We start from the raw sequence: 21,818 nt of genomic DNA on the forward strand, positions 1-21,818 counted from the left end.
CTACATGAGATATATTCATAATTCAATCATGGTGGTAGCGCTCGTCATCTATCAGCCAATCAGAGGAGACGTCGGCGTGTCAGGGAAAGAAGCCCCTTACACCTGGGAGAGGAGATGTATTGGAAAAATTGTATTCTGTGATTTTACAGAAGGTTTATGGATTCAACACGTCTGAATGACACACAACTTTGTATGAAGTGTGTGGCCTGTGAGAGCTCTCCATCATCCGCCTGTCGTCTTCTTGTTGTTAGGGTTTTTATTCTTCTGTTGATCACATGATTCATGACTCGTGTGATTCCAGAAAAGGGTTTCCATTTCAGTTTGGCAAAATACACTAATTTCGAGAAACATCACCTCAGCCCAGCACAAAAACTTTTAATCAAAGTATGAGTGTTTTGTTTTGTTTTTTTTTAAATTGGCGTTTTTATCAGATAAATAAATTTTCCTAATTCCAGTTTGTGCAATTTCATGATTAATGGAAATACAGCTGATGACTGCACATATTTTATCTGTGGAAAAGGAAAGTGACTTAACATGCACATAAAAGACCTAACATTGTTTGACTTAATAAACAAATGGCAAAATACAGCTGAGGAAAAAGTTAGAAGAGCTTAAACCTTAACAGCAAAATTCATACTACATCCCAGAAACAGTTTAAAGTAAAGAAAATGTGCAAGATGATGGACAGCTTCTTCTCTGCAACTGCTTTCTCAGCAAAACAGACAAGTTGCTGAGAAAGTTCCTGAAACAGAAAGTTAAGTATTACCTGGTAAAAAAAAAAAAGGTTTCCAAAAAATGTCTCGTATCCTTGTAGAGTTACCTGAACAGGAGGATAGTTTCAGTGGTACGAAGGTGTGGAGAAGGTGACTACATGCAAACCAGGGACGATGTCACAGAGTTTGGATACTCAGTAGCGGTGCGAGTTGCTCCAATACACGAATCTGGAGAAACAATGGAAAAAAGCAGATAAAAGTGTTCACAATCCAGCACTCAATAGTCGGTGGGACAATCTAGATCGATAAGCAGGCAGACAGACGGCAAACTGGCTCCAGAGAATCAGAGTACACAGGAACATGAAACAAGGTTCAGAACCAGAACAAGCATCAGGTCAGAGGGCAGATTAGAAACAAAGACATGTGACAGAGCACCAGAGGCTGACAACAGATGATGTTACTCTGAATGAGTGCAGAACAGGTGTTTCTATGAGCAGGACTGCAGGTGAAAGCAGTCCGCGGGGCAGGAGGGGGCAGAGAACAGAAGGGCTGCATGAAACGTGACAGGAAACAGAAAAAACCCAGAGGTCAGTGAGGCCAGTAAGGACTTCTGCAGCTCATGATGTCAGAAAACCCTTGTAGTTTTAAGAAGGCCTCACATTTGACTGCAAGCGAGGCTATTGTCGTTGTGAAATCTGCAGCGTCAGCTACGAGGACAGGAGCATAGTTGCAGTAGTGGCTGTTTAACTTTGACATGCAGGCATTTATCGTTTGTTCGTCAGTGACCAGTGCCACAACCACATCACGAACACGAGGCCAGAGGAGGTCAAAATAAGTTCTTACAACTCCGTTGGTAGGGTGGTTGCTATGGAAATTGTGCCTGGTCTCCTGTCTTGCTGAACTCAATTGTCGCCAAGCAGCTGAGGCTACTCTCCATGTGCCAGGAAAAAAAAAGAAAAAACTCCATGCATTAAGATCTTTGTTTGTGAACATCGGCCACAAGGTTGAAACTGATGGGGAAATCAAGCTAAAACTGATCATGCATCTGCTGACCCCATCCAGCAGGACGGCTGTGATTCATCCTGAAAGCATGGAGGGTCTTCTGGTTTCACTGCAGGTTTAACTGTGTGTGTCTTCCTCTGGTGAGGTCAAATGCTCTCGCCGGAGGCTCGGAGAGGATGACGCAACTAAGCTCCAAAACTAAACCACAGAGTTCTGCTTCGCAACACAATTCGGCTTATGTCACCAGGAACAGATACAGTAACAGTCATGTACTGCGAATGTGAGTAATGTTTTAGGAACACTTGAGCAACTCTGAAGCCTCCAGTTACGTAAAACCACAGGGGATCCAGGGTCAGAGATGAAAGGTTGAGGAAATGAAAACATTCCAGTTTGTCCCAGATATGTATGTTTTCCACTGCTATCAATAGCACTCGCTTTGGGAACCTCCGCATATCATTCATCAGCTTGTTTAGTCGTTTTGTCTCCTTGACAATTCCCCTTTAAAGAGAATAGCTCCTCAGACTGACTTCCATAAATATACACAAAGTGAAGTGACATGACCTGGCAGCTTATTCGTTCTCTAGTTCCAACCTCATTTCCTGAGGATTTCCACATTTCTGATCAGGATCTCAGGGAAGACAGATTCCCTGGACATCACTGACCACCAAGATGAAGAACAGAAGCTCAGATCCATTGTGCTCCAAGTGCCTGGCTGCACTAAGGTGCATTGTGTCTTTGTCCCCAATGGTTGTTGACAGGTCACTTATACAACCACTGGGTTATTTTGACAGGTGCCACACCTGGTTGCATCCTGATTTAGCACAGAATTGTGGGTTTAATGAAAAGTATGTTTGGCACCTGCTTACAGGTAGATATTTTCAAAAAGGTACGTCCTTATTTAATCTGACAAACCCTCTCTGGAAGACTTTTGTTTTCATTCAATTCAAAAGCACTTTATTGATCCCAAAGGGAAATTTAATGTTGTAACATTCAAATTCTTCAAAGAGTTGTAGGTGGTGACGGCTGCCGGCAGGAAGGATTATCGAAATGCTGTTAAAAACGTTGTTGAAAGGTTAGTAGAGGAGTTACGTTGCAGTAGCTTCCTGAAGGTGGAGTTTCCAAAAGAGCAGGAGTTTTTAAAGAGGTATTAGTGTCATGAAGTGTGAGTTTGTTGGTGGTGGACCAAAATGCAGAGGGGAAAAAAATAAGAAAACAAAAACATACAAAAATTGATGGAGCTAGAGCAGAAATACAAAGCAGAAAATGCTGGGAAAAGTAACTAGACGGAGGCAGGAGGAGAGACGGGAGATGATGTTAGAATCCGGCAGGAAGTGAGTGAGAATGAGAGGCTTAAACACTGAGGAGGTTGAAATGCTGAACAAAAGACCTGGGCTGACAGCAGGTTATTAGCTTTTTCTTCTTTTGCTCTTTCCTTTGGTTTGTTATTTTGTTTGTATTTCTTTTTAAACCCTGTAAAGTGCTTTGTATTGCTTTGTTGCTGAAAACGTGCTATATAAATAAAATGACCTTTACCTTTTCTAACAACTGAAGGTAACAGTTACTTGATTCTTTATTAAAATGTCACAATGTCTCTGGAAAATGCATAATACTGCCCCTTGTCCATATCTGTCCCAGAGCCCTTCCTGTCCCTGAAGTTAAACGTGAGGCAGTTTGGGATCTGGGGGGGGGGACGGGGTAAAGGNTTTTTAAAGAGGTATTAGTGTCATGAAGTGTGAGTTTGTTGGTGGTGGACCAAAATGCAGGGGGAAAAAAAATGAGAAAACAAAAACATACAAAAATTGATGGAGCTAGAGCAGAAATACAAAGCAGTCCAACAACAACAACTGAAGGTAACAGTTACTTGATTCTTTATTAAAATGTCACAATGTCTCTGGAAAATGCATAATACTGCCACTTGTCCATATCTGTCCCAGAGCCCTTCCTGTCCCTGAAGTTAAACGTGAGGCAGTTTGGGATCTGGGGGGGGAACGGGGTAAAGGGGAGGGGGTTGTTGCTCTGCTGTGGCAACCCAGTGAAGAAACAGTGGCTGGCTCTGACAGTTAACATTCCCAAGCAGCATCACTACATCACAGGCTGATGAGCTCAGAGCCCGGTCACATGAACAGCGTGCCTAACGGTGAAACCTGCTCACCGCCCCGGTCCTCAGGCCATTTGACATGGCTGTGTTGCCAGGTAACATCCCACAAATAAAGTCCTCTTGAAGCACAAAACCGAGGAGTGAAACGCAGTCACAATTAACCTGAAGCTGTTTGACTTGAAGCCTGCTGTGGACATCTGGGCATTTCCCCTGCTCGTGTGCAAGCGAGCGCGCTGTGCTGTGTTTTTCTGCCATTGTTTGATGTCTTCATTAGAATGCAGCAGCAGCCTCCAGCAGCAGGCAGAGTGGAGAGGAAGGAATGATGAAACCAGGGCTAAAAATAGCTGCCTCCCAGGATCCCCCTCGTACGGCGCTGCTAACACTGAGAGAGCCAGCGACATGTTTGCGTGTGTGTGTGTGTGTGTGTCTGTGTGTGTGTGTGTGTGTGTGTGTCCTGGACATACTGCAGTTCTCCTCACCCCCTTCCTCGTCATAAACCAATGTTTATTTTGGCATGCATGCATCATCGTGCTGCAGTACAATTAAAGCCATCTGCAGGGTTTTTCTCTGAACAGGTCGAAGGAACAACACACAGGTCTGTGACAAAAACGAAGCTATTACCCAGGCGCAGTGTGACCGTAGAAACATCTGGGAGGAATCTGCATCATGTGTTCAAAACACAAAAGTCTAATTCTTCATTGCAGGTAACAACAAAACTGGCTGAGTTTACAGACCAGGTCTAAGAAAAAAGTGTTTGAAAGCACAGATCACCCAATGCAAAGAACAATAAGGTGTCCCTATTGTTTGAGACATATTAATAATCCTCAGACAATTCTGATGCTACAGACAGTGATTACATTTCATGTCTTTAAGTCCTATTTGTATTCAAACATTAACATCTACAACTGCTTAGTACTAGGAACTCCATAGGAATGTGCTTTCAAATAAAAAGAAAAAAAAAAAGATAAAGGTTTCTCATCGATCTCTGTGTGAAATCCAACAATCCGCGTGCGGCAGAACGGGTCGTGGTCTGGACCGCTGGGCGGTCAGGAGGCTTTTCAGGTGAAGAGTGAAGCCAGATGAGGCTTCACCAGCCGACTGCACCGCATGTTTGTCGCTGCTGATTCAGGTCATCAATACAACGAACCAAACAAATCAGCATGTAGGAAGGAAAGGGACTCAGCACTGTGAGCTGCATGGTGCAAGACGAGCGTCAGGGCTTTAGCCTGCTTCACGTCCCCACAGGACGGACAGAAAGTGTCCTATATGGACATGATGAGAAATGACATTTGGACTCGGTAGGTTTTGACGTGTGTATGCTTTTCTGAAAAGGTTTTGGTAAGAATGTGAAGTGGTCAGCGTTCAGTTCTAATTTTGTCCTCTACTGGAGACACAGCATGTAGTAAACTCACACCTTCTGTTCTGATCTTTTCTGTTCTACCTTCATTTTTGTTCACAGTTACCAAGGCTGCATATTAGCTTGCCCTTTCAAAAACGCTGCGTCTCTTCTTACTTCTGTCTTGTTTTTTTTTGTTTGTTGTTTTTTTCTCTTTCTGTTGCTCAAAAGTCAGAAAAAACCTCAAATTTTAAGTTTAATTGCATTTTATTTAAAAAAAAAGTTTCTTATTTCTGTTTGGAACAATTAAGACAAATTAATACAAAAGATAAGGACTTATCATCTAACCAAAACGGCTGGACGTAAATACCAGCAGGTGGATTTTTATCATAAAGCCACATCACCTTACAGATTGTGAGTCGAGTGTGGAACATTATTTTTCCAAAATTACTAATGGTGGGAACTTACTTATGTTTTATGGCAAAAAATATCTTCAAAGTCAAGATTCTGTTAGATTGCAGAATTTCCTGCTCAAGAAAAACAGCGCAGTAAGGGGAAAAGAACGACAACTATTGAAGCAATGACATATGCATAATGCTATAAAAGTCAACCCATCTCACGCGATATTTTACTGCCGTCATATTCTCACATCCCAGAGATCATAGAGAAACGGAGGGAGATGGGTTTCCATGGCAATACAGATTCTTTTCCTGCACCCCAGCTTGACGTCACGTCCAGCTTCCTTGTCAACCTGCGGCACCAAAGAGCCCAGAGGAGGGGCTAACGCTAACGGGCGTGGCACACGGCTGGACGAGTCTGAACTTCCTCTGTCTGTGGCTGAAACGTACACACCTCCTCCACTCACTGACCTCACACCTGCCTTGGTGTTTGTTGGCTTTTGTTTTTGTGATACAGATCCAAAAGTAGCTCTTCAAATGTTCATTGAAATGAAGGAATACATTAAAGCAAAACAGAGCAGACTGTATAACGCTCATCTACGCAGAATTAGGACAGCTAAAAATGTTTTTAAATTTTCCACCCTTGAATAAATTTTGATGTGGAACATTTGCTTTGCCCCAGTTTTGGTTTCATTCTGTGTTCAATACTACCATCTGGTGGTTTTCTGTGACCTTTGCACTTTTGTCCTCATGGCATCAGGCCTATTTTGTTTATCTACAAAGCATGGCAGTGAGTAACTAAAATATTACATTAAGTCAAACATGTTTGCACACTGACTCAGACAGGTTGATTTTCTTTTATCAAAAGCTGTGATGCAAAGCATCTCTTCTTCCTTGGTGCTGATACCAGCCTAACACACACTCTGTCAGAGTGTATTTGTTTCATTTGTAAAAGACGATCAAATGTAAATAAAATTTAAAAAAAAAATCAACTTCATTTATTTTTTAACTATGGAATTAACTTAATTTTTCTTTTACTTTTTACCTGTAAACACAACTTCATTAAGATTTTAAAAATATTGTAAATGTACAAATTTCTAATAAATGTTGACATAAACTATTCCCAGAAAAAATCTGCAACAACAAGGTTATGCTATTTACACATCCTGAAAATAATAATTCATTTCAATTTCAGCATTCAGTGTTTTTTTTTTTTTTGTAGCAGTTTTGTGGCAGTCAGTGTCGCATTCAGTGTACCATGTACACCTTACGGCTGGGGCCTCTTTAATCAGGATAATGGTTCAAGTGTGTGACTTTTTAGTCTCAACGCAACCTGACAGCTGTGGTTTGTGATGGACAAACAAGCGAATGGACAGCAAACGAGGAACCAGCACACAATCAGGTCCTCACATTATGTCTCGTAGGCGGAAATTTACATTTTAAGAAACAAAAACAGAGGTCCAGCCTACTGCAGAGGGTCCACTCTGAAACAATAAATCTAAAAGAGCCGTAAAAGAAGAAATTTCTAACGGTTCACCACATATTTTTATTCTACATAACTTTTATACCTAACAAAGTTGTTCAGAAGATAATTTCCTAATTTGCAATGTTCACCACACGACAACATGTTCTGACATTTTCATGCAGCTGATTAAACACAAAATGATGTGTTGGCTTGTGACGTTGGAGTTGTCAAAGTCAGAAAGACGTCAAGCATTCTGAGCAGAGGCTACGCAAAATAACTAGCAGCTCTCTGACGTGACAGCAGGTAAAACTAATATACGATACATGTGCCATCCTTAATTTTGACTTTTTTATTATTATTTCTGCACCACATTTGTGTGTTTTGGGTTAGTCCAGAAGCATTGTGACACTTGGTAAAATCCTCTTTGTAAAGGACAGTGACATTTGTCCTCCCGCTTGTGATGTCATACCCAGGTAATCGTGTTGAAGCAGAATTTAAATAGATCAGAGTTAAGGCAGAAGGAGTAAAACCACATCCAAAGAATGTAACATTTAAAACCGAGGCAGAAGTCTGAGTCTGATCCAGTGTTTTTGCTCTGAACCCTGAAGTTCCCAGCAGGTCTGCATGAGCGCCAGCTGCACGCTCTACAGGCGTGAACAAGCGAGCATGTGCTGGCTGAGTGACGGGTGTGTGAGGACGTCTGATGTCTGATTCTGTCCCTGGCAGGAAGCCACATCACAGGTACACCACCTCTCCACGGTGGGCCTGCTCAGAGGACAGAAGGCTGACAAGAGGCCTGAGGGAAATTCATCTCCTTAACCTGGATTAGAGGGAGCGCTTCCATTTCCTCTTTCTGACTTGTCCTCGTTCTTTTGTTGTTTCTCGTTTCTTTTTCATTACTTACACAGAGCAAATCAGGATGCAAATAAACGCTCCATTAAAGAGGCAGTGTTATGTAACATTGGCTGTTTTGAGCTTTACATCATGTTATGTTATTCCCTCAGCGAAAACATACCCAGAGTGTTGCCTTGATTCTTTCATGCATGTTCGAGAAATCCCTGAATCTCCATGACAACCAGTCAGCTGTGCGAAAGGGCTTTCGGGACAGAGCCCCGACTTCGAGGCTTTGCTCCTCCTCGGAGTTGGAGTTTCCAAGCTTCCACATTCCACCTCTCCTGCCCCCATGACTCCTTCAGACTAGCCTGCAGCAATTAGCAAACGCATCTACTGAGTTCATTATAGGAGCTACTTCTGAGTGTAACGCTGGTAGACTGTCACTGCAGTTTTGCAAAATACATCTGTTTTGATACAGCTGAAAAACCTCCTAGCACAAAAACCTTTTAGCGAAAAACATGTTTTTTTTTTGTTTTGTTTTTTTTCAGTTGGTGTGTTTCCATTAAGCAAATGTATTTTTGTAATTTTTCAATTGTAAGGTCAATACTTCTCCTCCTTCTTTGTCTTTGTGGACATGTGCGCCGCGACGTGACAGAGCGTTGGACCCGCAGCCTGAAAAGCCCTCACTGGCCCTGCCTGACGTCCTGTCAGGATTTCTGTCTGTTTCTCTAACAGATTTGTTATCAAATGTCTGACCTTTAGGGCGTTGACTACTCAGAAGTATTTCACACAATCTTACTTACAAAAAGTACAAAGCAGGAGTTTAGCTGTTCACTTCACACATTTCAGTCAGACCAGTTTGACCCCAACAAAGGCTTTTACCCATGATCCTGCAGCTTTTGTCACATTTCATTAACTTTTTCTTTTTTCTTTTAAAGAAACTAATAAAAAAATATAACAACATAGAAATGCAGTGGTAAACACCACTGCATTTCTATGTTGTTATATAGAAACAACATAGAAATATAGAAACAACAAAATCCTGACAAAATTGTCAGGATTTTGTCTTTTCACAAACGCTGTGCAAACATGTATTGGGTAATAAGCACTTCAATAATTTCCTCTGTATAAAGAACTTTTCTCAGTAGATGTGATCTATTGTCTTACTTCTTACTGTTTATTTCTAAACTGCCTAAAATGTTCTTATAATAAAAAGCTACATCTTACATGGTTTTATGCAGCGTGGCACAGCGATGTGGAACATGTTGGCTGTGATGCAGCATGTTGACAATTTGTTCCATAATTTGTTCCTCATTAATTCAGAAATGTGTGTCTCTGTTTGATATATTAAGCAGCTGAAATCTTTTACTTTTGAAATTAGTTGAGTCTATAGCACAGTTCCACTCTGTAACATGTCTTTGCGGGTGTTGCACCAGACATGAATCACAAGAGGGCGCTCAGTAGCGCAAGACTGTGTTTGAAAGTCGCTGGCCCCCTTTGCCCCCCTCCTAGTCTGCTGTTTCCCATGAAGAGCATCTTTCAAACAAAACAGCGGTGAGGTGAATGCGCCCAGCTGGCTGCGCTCCCTTTGTGTTGTTGGGGTCACTGTGTTGTTCCAGCATCATGAGCATCAGCACAAACAGCAGCTGGCATGTTCCAGCCTCACAAATCCCACTGAGTCATCAGCAGGCGCCTCCTCTTTGTCCACAGGCTTAGTTGGGCTCTGACCCTCACCGGCTCACACACACAGACACACGCACGCAACCTGTGACGGTCCTTGTTAGGCCAGATAAACAAGAACACACACACACACACACAGAGCACCATTGTGACCTCTAACATTACAAGCACTCACACAAGGCAGGTTCTTGGCCAGGTGCTTTCACCTTTAGCCTTCATTATCATGTTTAGAAAGCTTCAGTAGGTCAAGTTCAAAGTGACGCATAGAAGTCGTTTAACAGTGTTATGTGAAATTATTACTTTTTTTAGCTTTACATCATATTATAATGTTATGCCCTCATCACAAACATACCTGCAGTGTTACTTTGATTCTTTCATGCGTCTTTGACTCATTTTTTTAAAGTGTCTTTTTTTTCTTCTCATTATAGAGGAGATGAGGTTCTGACTGTTTCTGAACAGTATAAATTGTACATATGCATAGGCAAATGGTGAGCCTCAACTTTTTCTCTTTGTTCCACAGAGCGTGATGAAGTCCCACATTTCCACTGACTCTGTTCCATTCAGGTGGTCACTACAGGTCAGATGCTTCTCTGATCAGAAACTGTCTGTAAGGCACTGGATGAGCGAAGTTATGCAATAAAATGTCTAATAATAAAAGGTGATTATGATCCAAACATACACGTATTTGTGTCACACCCAGTGTGGCGTCACTGTTCCCGCCATGACACTAACCACTACACTACGAAGTAATCTACACAGGAGTATGGTGTGTGTGTTATGAGTTTCATTTTGAATTACCTGTACACATCATTGTCATTACCTCGAAGGTTCAGGTTCAAGGTTTGAAAATGACAATTAGGCAATTATTACCGCACAATAAGTGCAAAGTGTCACTAACTCAAAAAAAAAATGATTAATGATTTTCTTTCTTTATGGAAGGCTTTACTTCTTTATTGATTTCTGCCTGTACTGTTTCATGTTCCTCCTATAATGTGTAACCATAGGAACAAGAGATCTGTTTACTAGTTAATAAGAAGTGATGATGGAATTGCGATCGTCTAATCCCTGGTGAATTAATTATAGACAATGTGGATATAGAGCAGCAGTAAAATGAAGACACTTAAGCCTTCTCCTCCCTCCATCATAATGTGCAGTGTGAGATATCTGGAAAATAAGATGACCGGCATGAAGCTTTACATCATGTTATAATGTTATTATCTTATCTTAAGCATACATGGAGTGTTGACTTGACTCTTTCATGGGTGTATGAGAAACCCTTCAATCTCCCATGGCAACCACTCAGCTGTGGAAAACATCTGGGTGGATGTAGCACCGCCTTCGAGACACAGTTCCTCCTCAGAGCAGCCCTCCCTCAGCTCCTTCAGACTAGCTAGCGGCAATCAGCAAACACCTGGTGGAACTGCACATCTGCTGAGCTCGTAATAAGATTACAGGAGCTACTTGTCACTGCAGCTCTGGTAAAAACGTCACAGAAGGGTTAATAGAGGAGCCGTGTTGTGATTGCCTCCTGGAGGCGGGGTTTCAGAAAGAGCAGTTTGAGGCCCAATTTTGAGACAGTAAATTAGAATGTCAAATTTCTTTTAAGTCATGTTTGATATATATTTTTATAAACACTGAAGTTAGCATAGTTACTTGATTGTGCAATGAAATGGCACCGTGTGCCTGGAAAGCACTTAAAACACCAAAAGGACTTTACAATTAAAACTTTAAGACCAAGTTGGCTGACAGGGATTTGAATGGGCAGTGGAACAGTGTGGCTTATCAACAATGGTGTCATTCAGGGCATGCTACTATGATTCTGAACTATTAACTTAAATTTTCAGCCATGATATCCTCTAAGAGAGTCATTGGTCTCATCTCAATAGTAGTGTGCTTTTTACCATTAGTGATTATGACTCTGAGCTACAGCTGCTACACCTTAATGGTCAATATTTTCACAAATATATTTCATTATCCATCCATCCATCCTTCCATCCATCATCTTACACACTTATCCCTTGTGGGGTCGGGATGGGTGCTGGTGCCTATCTCCAGTCGTCAACAGGCCAGAGGCGGGGTCACCCTGGACAGGTCGCCAGTTAATCGGAGATACATTTCATTAATTCTTCCACATTGAAAATTATCACCCAATCCATCCATGAACCTGTTTCTTGCTGTCAGACAGCAGTGCTCCCAGCTGTTCCACTGTGCAGCCCATTTAAACAGATAAATAACCACAGGAACAGAAAGTGTTGGAGATGATGGGCTTTATTGGAACACATTATGAGGAGTTTTAGCTGTCTGATTTTGGCAGCTCCATGACTCTGCTGATGGAACAAACAGTTGCAGTCAAGGCTCCCCACTCAGCAGGACTCCCATACTCCCCTTTCTCCAGCAGGTACTGCCGACCACTGAAGTTGGGGTGTTCATAGAACACCCAGGAACCCTGGAGGACCTTGCAGGACATGACTTGACATGGCCATTTTTCTCGCAAGGAATTCATATTATCCGTCACCTCCAGAGTCGGACCGTTAAAGTTTGGTCGTCCGTATAGCTTGAGCTTGAACGGGCCCTTGCACTGAACATAGCAAAAGAAGTGTGTTTAGTTGAATGTACAAGGTGTGTTTTATGGCGTTGTTTTCTGGAGACTCACGTTTTTGATGATCTTGCAGGATCTGACACAGTCATTAAATCCCATCCACTGACCATAGCCTGTGTACTCCCCAGGGCCAATTATATACTGGTAACCTGAGAAGTTGTTGCGCTCATATAGGACCCACCAGCCGGCCTGCACCTTCACAGAGTTGCATCGGCGGATGTAGCTGTACAAGTCTGCCGAGTCCCCTTTGCAGTCGTAGGACTTTCCCTGGAAGTCCTGACCTTCATAAAATACAATCTGAAAAAAAGACAAACAGACGGCTCCATTGCAAACACATTTCCTATCAGAGGTCTGAGTTTAAAATCATCAATGGTTTGAACAGGAGTTAGTTCCCCCCATGACTGTCCCACCTTCTCCATTTGTAGAGTTTAAAATACTGCAGTCACTAACGAACAGAGTAGTCTTTATACGTGGCAGGAACAATACCAACAAATGCGGGGTTAGCAGGACATGTAACACTTATTGCAATTCAAATATTTGTCTAGAGTCTACCTTTTGTTCTTACCCACTGAATTATCTCACAACACACAATTGTAGTGTGGCAGTGCCAAGAATCAAAACCAGCCACAGCCAAACACATCTGAGCCTGTGCAAGTTAATTTTATGGCTCGCTTCAGAACGACTATCAAAGTATAAGACTTGCTGTTCATTCATTTGTACGAGACAATGATTTATATGAAAATTAATCAATGTATTGTTTTTCTAAAAACTATGATATAAGAGGAAAAGAATCGATGATGACAATAATAAAAAATAAAAAAACGTTAATTGAGGGACCAATGAAACTCAATGAAGTTGAGTCGGTGTCCCAGTGTGCGTAGTTTGGATACTCGGCACGTTCTAGAAAGTATTGGTGTCGCAGATAGTTGGGCTGATCGCATTGGACCCAAGCCCCATCCATCACCACGGACAACCAGAACTCCCTGAACTTAAAGAACTCAGAAATCGATGGGCCGTCCTCAGCACACTCTGCTGCCTGACCTCCAGAATCCTGCGTGTTATAGAACCTGATCTTCCAGGACTTTCCGTACATCTGAAAGACATGAGTAAGAGATCAGGAAAAAAAAGTGTAGCTGAATCAGATCTACAATATTTGAACATTTTTACTCTCTTTTATCCTTCCCGTTTGTCCGGTAGGCTTTCAGTGAATATTGCTTGATTGGTGCACTCTTTGGCACCCAGTTGACCCTCAGTGTTAAAGCATGTAGCTTCGTTAGCCTGAAAGAAAGGGCGAATCATAGCAACTGTAGAACAGCAACCCTTATCTTGAGCTTACATTTTTAATGAAGTGACATGACTGGATGCTCTCACTGAATCCCATCCAGTGTTGGCTCTCAGGCTGTATGGGCCGCTCATACAGCCCATACAGCCGCTTGGAAGGTCTTGTCTTCAAAGAAAAAAAAAGTGTAGGTGAGGAAACATAGAGATAAGAATAGTGCCAAAACAATCTAACAATCTGCAGACAGGGCAAAGCTTTGTTATTCAAAATAACCTGATTTGCATATCAAACAAATGCCAAATCGATGTAATGCGAACCCTATAAAGGCCCTGTTGGTATAAAGTGTGTGATCCATTCTGCAGTAATCAAGATGGTGTCTTTTGTTCGAAAGCAGCATGAAGTCAGTATGAGATTGTTGCTGGTTTGATTCTAAGAATTGAACAGAAATATCCATTGTTGTTCAAGCTAAATGTTAAACTTGTTTTTAACATGTGATGGTACCATGAAATGTTTATTTGGTGAAACTTTCAAAATGCCTCCTGACCATAATTCTTCATCTCTGAAATCGTTACCAGTTCCTGGGCTTTTAAACTGAAGGACATCCCAGAAGTAGAACACATGCATCTCTCTGAAAACGGTGAAATCCCTGGAAGTTATTGGGAAACTGGGTGGCTGCGCCAACAGCAACGTTTGATGAAAACCTGGAAAGTCGGTAAGGATCAGTGGTGCAGCAACATGCTAATGGGACGAGAGAAAGCATTCACTTCACAAGATTTAGGTTAGAGGAGATTTTGACATTTTATGTTACAAGGCAAAGATTTCACATTCACCAATTTTGAATGAATTTGTATTTAGCAATAACTCATGCTTCAGCTTTTCATCTGATCTGCTGTAGCGAATCAGCTAAAAGTACCTGCAAAGATTTCCTGAGCTTTTGAAAAGTCTCTCAATCTAAAGTGATGTCATTTTCAGAGACACTGAATTTTGGGTTCTCTTTAACACCATAATCATTCAATGCAAAAAAAAAATAAATAAATAAGAAAAGCTTGAAATAGCGATGGACAGTGAAAGAAAGTTTCACTTTCTTAGATGACTGGCAAGAAATATTACACTTTTATGCAATATTTTAGTTATTTTCAGATCTACTAGTACTCCAGGAGCTGGTCCTGCAATCTTACAGTGTCTAAAATAAACATGTTTCCACCACATTTTATGTTGTTGATGCGATGAGAGGCCATGTTGAAATGTGAAGTCAGTCTTACAAGTCGTAGCTGGAGGTAGCCGGAGTTGATGTCACTGTCCCAGTGGGAAATCTGACTTCAGATGACGCTCCAGTTCATTTGTCTGACTGGGAACTTGTAATTTCCCAGCTCAGACGGAATGCAGCATAAATTCAAATTTAAAACGATGGTGACATCTGTCAAACCCTTTCATTTAAAATACAAAACAGAAAAGTAAAACCAACTGAACACCAATAGATTGTAAACCTGCAGAAAACCGTTTTGACAGAAAGGCCTGAAATAAAGTTCCTTTCTGTGGTTTTTTTGTTATTGATATATTTCTGATGTCAAGGTTATTTTCTGTTGACGCAAAGTGAATTGGGCCTAACTTGGAAACTTCATTAATGTTTTGTTTTCCTTCCAGTTGGCTTAGTAAACCAGGGAGTTATTGTTTGACTTAAATCTTGCCCATAGTGTAGCTTTACATAATTTAAATAAATCAGATGATAAAACAACTGGTTTTCTAAAGGAAACTGCTCTGTGTGCTTTTTGAAGTCAGCTCGTCATGGTAAGTTGGTCACAAACTCATTATTATGTCATTAACAAAAAGTTTATTTTCTTTGTCAAAACAGCTAAAAATCTTTTATCTCTAACTAGCATTTTATTATTTTCCTTTTTGTTTTCTGCTGTAGAAGCATTGGAAATGTTTAACACATACACCTACTAAACTTAAAACATTGATCCAAATCAAATAATGTTGTTTAAATATGATGGAAATTTCTCTTATGTACCCTCTAGTCTTGGAAATCTTTAGCTCGGTTCAACTACGTGACTTTCACTCGTTTCCCCTGTCTTTGTCCTGAATCATGATGGCACAAATGAAATTAACAGCGATCGCAGAGCTGCTTATTCATCAGCTTCCAGATAATTTAAATAACAAAACCCTCTAACAGCCCGTATAAAGTATAAAAGCCGCCTGGCAGCCGCAGGTTGTTGGACAGAATCCCACAAACGCACATCAAACATGGGCAAGGTGGGTAGAGAGTTCACCAGAGAACTGTTTAGGATGTGCACTGCAGAGAAACAATGCAGACGAGTGATAAAATCACAGAGAAGGACAACATGTTCATCCAAAGCTTCTCTTTGTTTTCTAGATCATCTTCTACGAGGAGAGGAACTTCCAGGGTCGCCACTATGAGTGCATGAGCGACTGCTCTGACATGTCCTCCTTCCTCAGCAGGTGTCACTCCTGCAGGGTGGAAAGCGGCTGCTTTGTCGTGTACGACCGCCCCAACTTCCTGGGAAATCAGTACTTCCTGAGAAGGGGGGAATATTCCGACTATGGGTCTTTTGGCATGAGTGACTCCATCCGATCCTGCCGCTTAATTCCCCAGGTATACACTAAAAACAACCTAGACGGTAGTTAGTGACTTAGTGTTAGAAATGTTATTTCATTTAAATTATGCTTTTGACACTTTTTAACAAAGTCAACATGAGCAAGGTTATTGCTATGTGTCCCTCTGGGTTCATCCAAACAGCACAGAGGTTCTTTTAGGATGCGCATCTTTGAGAGGGAGAACTTCCTTGGTCAAAGCCACGAGCTGGTGGACGACTGTGACAACATCGTGGACCGCTACCGCATGTCTGACTGCCAGTCCTGCAGCGTGATGGACGGCCACTGGCTGATGTATGAGCAGCCCCACTACAGAGGCAGGATGATGTACCTGAGGCCTGGAGAGTACAGGAGCATGAGGGAGCTGGGGCACAGCGGCATGAGGCTCAGCTCTGTCAGGCGCATTATGGATTCCTGCTGAGGGACAACAGTCATGTGTCCATGAGTCAAATAAAACATACATCAAACTGACTTGTTGTTTTATCATTCAATCCTGTAGATGTTTGTGCGTGCGTGTGTAGGTTGTGAAAGTTCTGCTACATATTTTACATATAATATTTTATTTAATACGTTACAAACTATTTTAAATTCTCAGGAGTAGAATGTAAAATCTTTAATCAATCAATCAATTAAATTTTATTTGTATAGCACATTTCAGCAGCAAGGCATTTCAAAGTGCTTTACATAATTAAAATAAAAACAGCATTTGAGAAAGAGATTTAAAAAACACAATTAAAACGTTAACAGTGAGAAAGAGAAATAAAAAGCTGTAGAACTTTAGTTGAGACGCCGTCAACTGGGACTCCAACCCTTTGTACTTTAGTCAAAACGCCGTTTGACATTCTACCAGCTGCTACAAAAACCTAAAGCTCCAGTAAGTAGCTTTTAAAAAATGTGAAACAATTTTAACATACTGGTTAAAACTGACAGTATGTTGTGAAAGAATAACATGAGGCAGATAAACTACGAAGATCTGCCTCTGCAGAAATACACGTTCAGAAACAACCAATCAGAGCATGGAGGAGGGTCTTAGCACTACCAATCAAGCTTACATACTACTCACTTGGTTTGCTTCAGTTGTGCTAATGGTGGAGAAAAAAATCTGTTACATGGGAACAGTGTATCCACCATCATCAGCAGCTATGCTAACTAGCCGTAGCATTCATGACAGGCTATGCTGTGAGGAAGGTGCTGTAGCATGGAGAACAAGAAGGCGATTGACTCTGCTAAGGTCGTCCTTCTGGCTCTGATTGGCTCTTTCTGATAGGGAGCGGTGTGTTTCTGCAGATGGCAGTAGGGCCACATGGAGAAGGTTTCAGGAGCTTGATTGTTTCATAGATTATCTGTCTGACACTACACTGTCAGGACATAGTGACAGTTTTAACAAATATGTAAAAAAAAAAAAAAAAAAAAAAAAAAGCATTTTTATACAAAGCTACCTACTGCCGCATTACGCAAACTGTAGTTGAAAATGTTGCAGTCAGATTTCTTACCAACACCAAGAAAGAAAACCTACTAGTCCTCATTTAGCATATCGTCACTGGCTACCATTTTGTTTGTGATTGATTTTAAGATTTCCTGAATAGTTCTTAAGCACTTTGTTGTTATTACCACTGGCAGATCATCTAAAGATATTACAATATTAAATAGAAAGCTACATTTTCTTTCACCAGTTCTAAGCAACAATCTTCTGTAGTGACCAGTGATGGCATAGTTACTTTGAAAAAGTTACTTTAATCACATGACTGATTAATCCTTGAAAAAGTAACTTAGTTAGATTACTGATTATTTGATTTGGAATGTACATTAAAAGTTACATTAAAAGTAACTTTTTAGTTACTTTCAGCAGCTGCTAACAATAATGTCCCACCACCTGTGAAAATTGCATTGATCTTTGCCAATGCATAATTGCAAGTTATTTTATAATGGTAACATATGTGTCTCCACTTATAAGGTTGAACTTAAGGGGAGATTGTTTAATGGTTATAACAGTCCAAAAAAAAAAAAAAATGTTAGTAATTTGTGCGTGTTTTGTGTGTTTCTGTATTGTCTGGAAAACTCTAAGAAGGATTCTCTGAACCGTCAACCCAAAGTGCTGAGAATCCTGTACCTATTTTACTTGTATTTCCTGTATCAAAGATTGTTGACACTAGTTCTAAAACTGAACTTTGTGGTTGCTGCTGATGAGTGATTTCACTGTGCATATAAGGGTGTAGTCTGTCTTTCTCAATATTTTTTTGCAGACTAAAATAAATGTTTCACTAGGTTGGCAGATCAAATTAGTTACATGTAGAAGAGACCGTGAAATACTACACTGAATAAAATGATGTAGAGTTGAAACAAAATAAAAACGAATGCATGTTCAAGTTTGTAACTATAACAGACATAATGAGACTATAAATTCAGACTGTGGACTTGTTATTTGAATTTCTTACGGTGCTTTTTATCCCGCTGACAGCAGAGTCCCAGCTGATACATTTTCTGTTGTCACCCACCTGTACCCCATAGGGCAGCCGCTGCAGTTGGCACTGCACCAGATGCATACACACTGGAATAATAACCATTTACAGAGCGATTTAGCTATCATTATAGCCCTGTACGCTACGCTGCTGAGTAAGATATTCAAAACAATGGCTCCATAGATCATTTAACCATGATGATGAGTATAAAAGTGACAGAGTTTGCTTTGCCCAACTACCAGTGCAATCAGGGACAACAGGACTGACTACCAAAATGGGCAGAGTAAGAGAGCGTTTTGGGTGTTTCTTACAACATAAGCAGATCATTTCCTACCAGATCATATCTGAAACCATTTTCTCCTTCCAGATAATCTTTTATGAGGACAAGAACTTCCAGGGTCGTTCCTATGAGACCAGCAGCGACTGTGCAGAGCTCACCTCCTACCTGAGCCGCTGCAACTCCTGCAGGGTGGAGAGCGGCTGCTTCATGGTCTACGAACGCTCCAACTTCATGGGCCACCAGATGCTGGTGAGGCGAGGAGAGTACCCCGACAACCAGCGACTCATGGGGATGAGCATGAGCGACTGCATCCGCTCCTGCCGCATGATCCCCATGGTAACAACCCATAATCACACTCTGCATCGTCTTACGGTTATGTAACGTTAAAGCGGTCTCTCATGAGAATCACATTTTGAGGTCTCTCTTACAACACGTTGCTGTGTCCTCCTGTGTATTTTATATGTTGTCAACTAATCATTCGACATTCTATGCCTCTATCTGACCTTTAATTACAAGGATGTTTATTCTTCCCTATTCATGTTTTAATTCAACTTGCACTGCGGGTAAAATGCTTCCTGAAAGTAATCGTGCTTCCTCTCACAGCACAGAGGTCCATTCAGGATGAGGATCTACGAGAGGGAGAACTTTAGTGGTCAGATGAACGAGCTGATGGACGACTGCGACTCCATCCAGGAGCGTTACCGCATGTCTGACTGCCAGTCCGTCCATGTGATGGATGGCCACTGGCTGCTGTATGAGCAGCCCAGCTTCAGAGGCAGGATGCTGTACCTGAGGCCCGGAGAGTACCGGAGCATGAGGGACATGGGAACGGGCCCCATGGACATGCGGATCGGCTCCATCGGACGCATCATGGAATCCTGTTAGACAGGAAGGAAAAGCTCATGTCGATGAATTGACTCAATTTAAATTCAATCCATTTGAGTTTCCTGGGATATTTTGGCTTCAAAATCTGAGATAGAACCACGAGAAATGAGCTGTTTATGTCAATAAACAGTTGATTCTGCAGTGAGTCCTGATTATTGTACCAAACAAACTAAGTAACCTAATTCACAAAACATTAAAAAAATATAGAAATTAAAAGCATGTTCAGATTTTTTTTGTTTCTAGTTTCAATAAGTATTTTACTTTGTTTTTATTTACTCCCACTCTGGCGTCAACATAATGAGATTTCACCTTAGCGGATTTTGCAGATGATCAAACCTGGGAATAAGAAGATTTATAAATGTGCATCAGAATGTCAGGGCAAGCTGTGAAGTGTTTAGATTCCTAATCTGAAGGAGACAATGAAATCCAACACATTACAATAGGATGAACTCCTGAAGGATGAACTCTTTTTTTTTCACTAATTACTTCAGCATTTTGATCTGTGAAACAGTCAAGCAGTATCTTGTTAACAGTCTCTTAAGACTAACAAAACACCACATAGCTGACTTCAGGTCTGAAGAAGGAAAACGATCGACTTACAGTACCAGTTGATTAATCAAGTCTAAGAACATTTTTGACAAACTGTCAAACAACAAAAATGGTTTTCCGAACATTAACCACAAATACATCACCTTTGAAAAAAAGTTTGCTATTTGCTAACCATTTTGTCTTTCACTCTGCATTTGAAAGCAAATGTTTATGTACACTGTGTAAAAGTCAGAGCAAGCATTCCCAGTAACACTTTATTTGAGTGCATAAGACTGACATGACACTGTCATAAACATGAAGGGGTTTTCATGAATGTTTGTGGCTTTCATGAACACTTCATGACTGTTGTCATACTAAGTTGTACTAAAACTTGCATTAAGAGTACATTAAAGGTGTCAATACATCACACATTTTTAAAGCAGAGTAATGCTATCAATCGCTGGTCTCCACGGCAACACTCATCACCAGGTGAGTGGAGCCATGCGTCTGAGTGAGATGCTTTTATACCCAAACGTGGGGATGTGTGACGAAAACCTATCCCGCCTGATGTAAAGCCGCACAGCTTTAATCAAACAGGCTCAGACACTGTTTGATCAAAGAGGGCAGCACTGAGATGGTTTTAGGAAAAATAATGCAGGACTAAAACATTTACACAAAAATGTCAAAATGTTCACAGAGTCATACAGATTGGCCCAGATAATCTGCTTAGACAATTTATCAGGAAAAAAAAGTTGATTTGGGGGTTAAATGCACATTAACCACTACTGAAAGAGGCCATATGGGACTGCAGAACAAGTGTGAGATAGTGATGTGATACTGATCTGAGACGGTAGCAGCTGTTAAGTTCACATGTGCACAGAACGATACACCAATGTCTGTCTGACATGATTAATGTAATGATCAGAGGAAAATCTTGAGGATTGTGCACAATATGTTTTCTTGTATATAAAGTAACTAATTTATTTTTATGAAAGCCACACCCACAAATCCTGAGCAGAGCGCTTAGGTAAATATTGCAGGTTGTAAGCCACACCCTGGTTGTGCAATCTCCTCAGGAAGGTCTGATGCACACGCTTGATAGACTGATTTGTATGATGTGAAAGGACAACGTGATCTGTGATTGACAAGGAGTTTTAGCTGTTTGTTGATTGTGAGAAGAGGAAACTGTTTGATGGCTGTGCTGCTGATCTTAAGTGGGAGATTTTTTAAGGTGATGAATACTTGTGATGGCTTCAAGGAACTTGGTTCCCCCCAGTGGTCTTCACCCCTGGGAGGAAGCTTAATTTGTGTGGAGCAACATGTTTCCAAGGCATACCCAGGAAAATGTTAAAAGGATCCAAGACTAGTTGAACATGTTGGCCTAAATATGTTGCAATTTTCCTATTACATAAAAAAAAATAGTTGTTTGTGATACACCAAAACTCATCACTACTTCAAAAATGTACATCTTTTGTTGTATTTTTCACCCATAGAGGTCTCCATTTTTTCACTGATGGGTTGATAACGCATAACGGTCCATTCTGTACTGGAATCTACATAGTAAAATACAGGAAGGCTAGTTGTTTATCATATTGCGCTTGACTGGTGTAATTTTAGATAATGCCACACCGTGTCACTATTGGCTGTAA

General features: G+C 41.0%; 3 protein-coding genes across 3 annotated transcripts; 2 read left to right on the forward strand and 1 right to left on the reverse strand.

Moving 5' to 3' along the window:
* Positions 1-11,776: 11,776 nt before the first annotated feature.
* On the reverse strand, positions 11,777-12,607 carry LOC103149943 (gamma-crystallin 2-like). Its single transcript, XM_016680308.1, has 3 exons — positions 12,536-12,607; positions 12,180-12,422; positions 11,777-12,104 (listed from the first exon to the last, which is right to left on the reverse strand). Exons 1-3 carry the CDS (start codon positions 12,542-12,544, stop codon positions 11,820-11,822), a joined length of 537 nt encoding a protein of 178 aa, XP_016535794.1. The 5' UTR covers positions 12,545-12,607; the 3' UTR covers positions 11,777-11,819.
* Positions 12,608-15,576: 2,969 nt separating this feature from the next.
* LOC107832876 (gamma-crystallin M3-like) lies at positions 15,577-16,485 on the forward strand. Its single transcript, XM_016680295.1, has 3 exons — positions 15,577-15,657; positions 15,779-16,018; positions 16,163-16,485. Exons 1-3 carry the CDS (start codon positions 15,649-15,651, stop codon positions 16,436-16,438), a joined length of 525 nt encoding a protein of 174 aa, XP_016535781.1. The 5' UTR covers positions 15,577-15,648; the 3' UTR covers positions 16,439-16,485.
* A 2,167-nt stretch (positions 16,486-18,652) lies between these two features.
* Positions 18,653-19,782, forward strand: LOC103149907 (gamma-crystallin M3-like). Its single transcript, XM_007569279.2, has 3 exons — positions 18,653-18,759; positions 18,844-19,092; positions 19,360-19,782. The coding sequence occupies exons 1-3, from the start codon at positions 18,751-18,753 to the stop codon at positions 19,639-19,641; spliced, it is 540 nt and encodes a 179-aa protein (XP_007569341.1). The 5' UTR covers positions 18,653-18,750; the 3' UTR covers positions 19,642-19,782.
* Positions 19,783-21,818: the final 2,036 nt, after the last annotated feature.

This window comes from Poecilia formosa, unplaced genomic scaffold (assembly GCF_000485575.1).
Source record: "Poecilia formosa unplaced genomic scaffold, Poecilia_formosa-5.1.2 Scaffold239, whole genome shotgun sequence".
Lineage (NCBI taxonomy): Eukaryota > Metazoa > Chordata > Actinopteri > Cyprinodontiformes > Poeciliidae > Poecilia > Poecilia formosa.

What these genes read in the sequence shown, in the direction of transcription:
- LOC103149943 (XM_016680308.1), bottom strand. An exon ending in CCTGCAAGATCATCAAAAAC is followed by an intron (nt 12,105 to 12,179) that starts GTGAGTCTCCAG and finishes TGCTATGTTCAG; the next exon opens with TGCAAGGGCCCGTTCAAGCT.
- LOC107832876 (XM_016680295.1), top strand. An exon ending in CCTGCCGCTTAATTCCCCAG is followed by an intron (nt 16,019 to 16,162) that starts GTATACACTAAA and finishes TCATCCAAACAG; the next exon opens with CACAGAGGTTCTTTTAGGAT.
- LOC103149907 (XM_007569279.2), top strand. An exon ending in CCTGCCGCATGATCCCCATG is followed by an intron (nt 19,093 to 19,359) that starts GTAACAACCCAT and finishes TTCCTCTCACAG; the next exon opens with CACAGAGGTCCATTCAGGAT.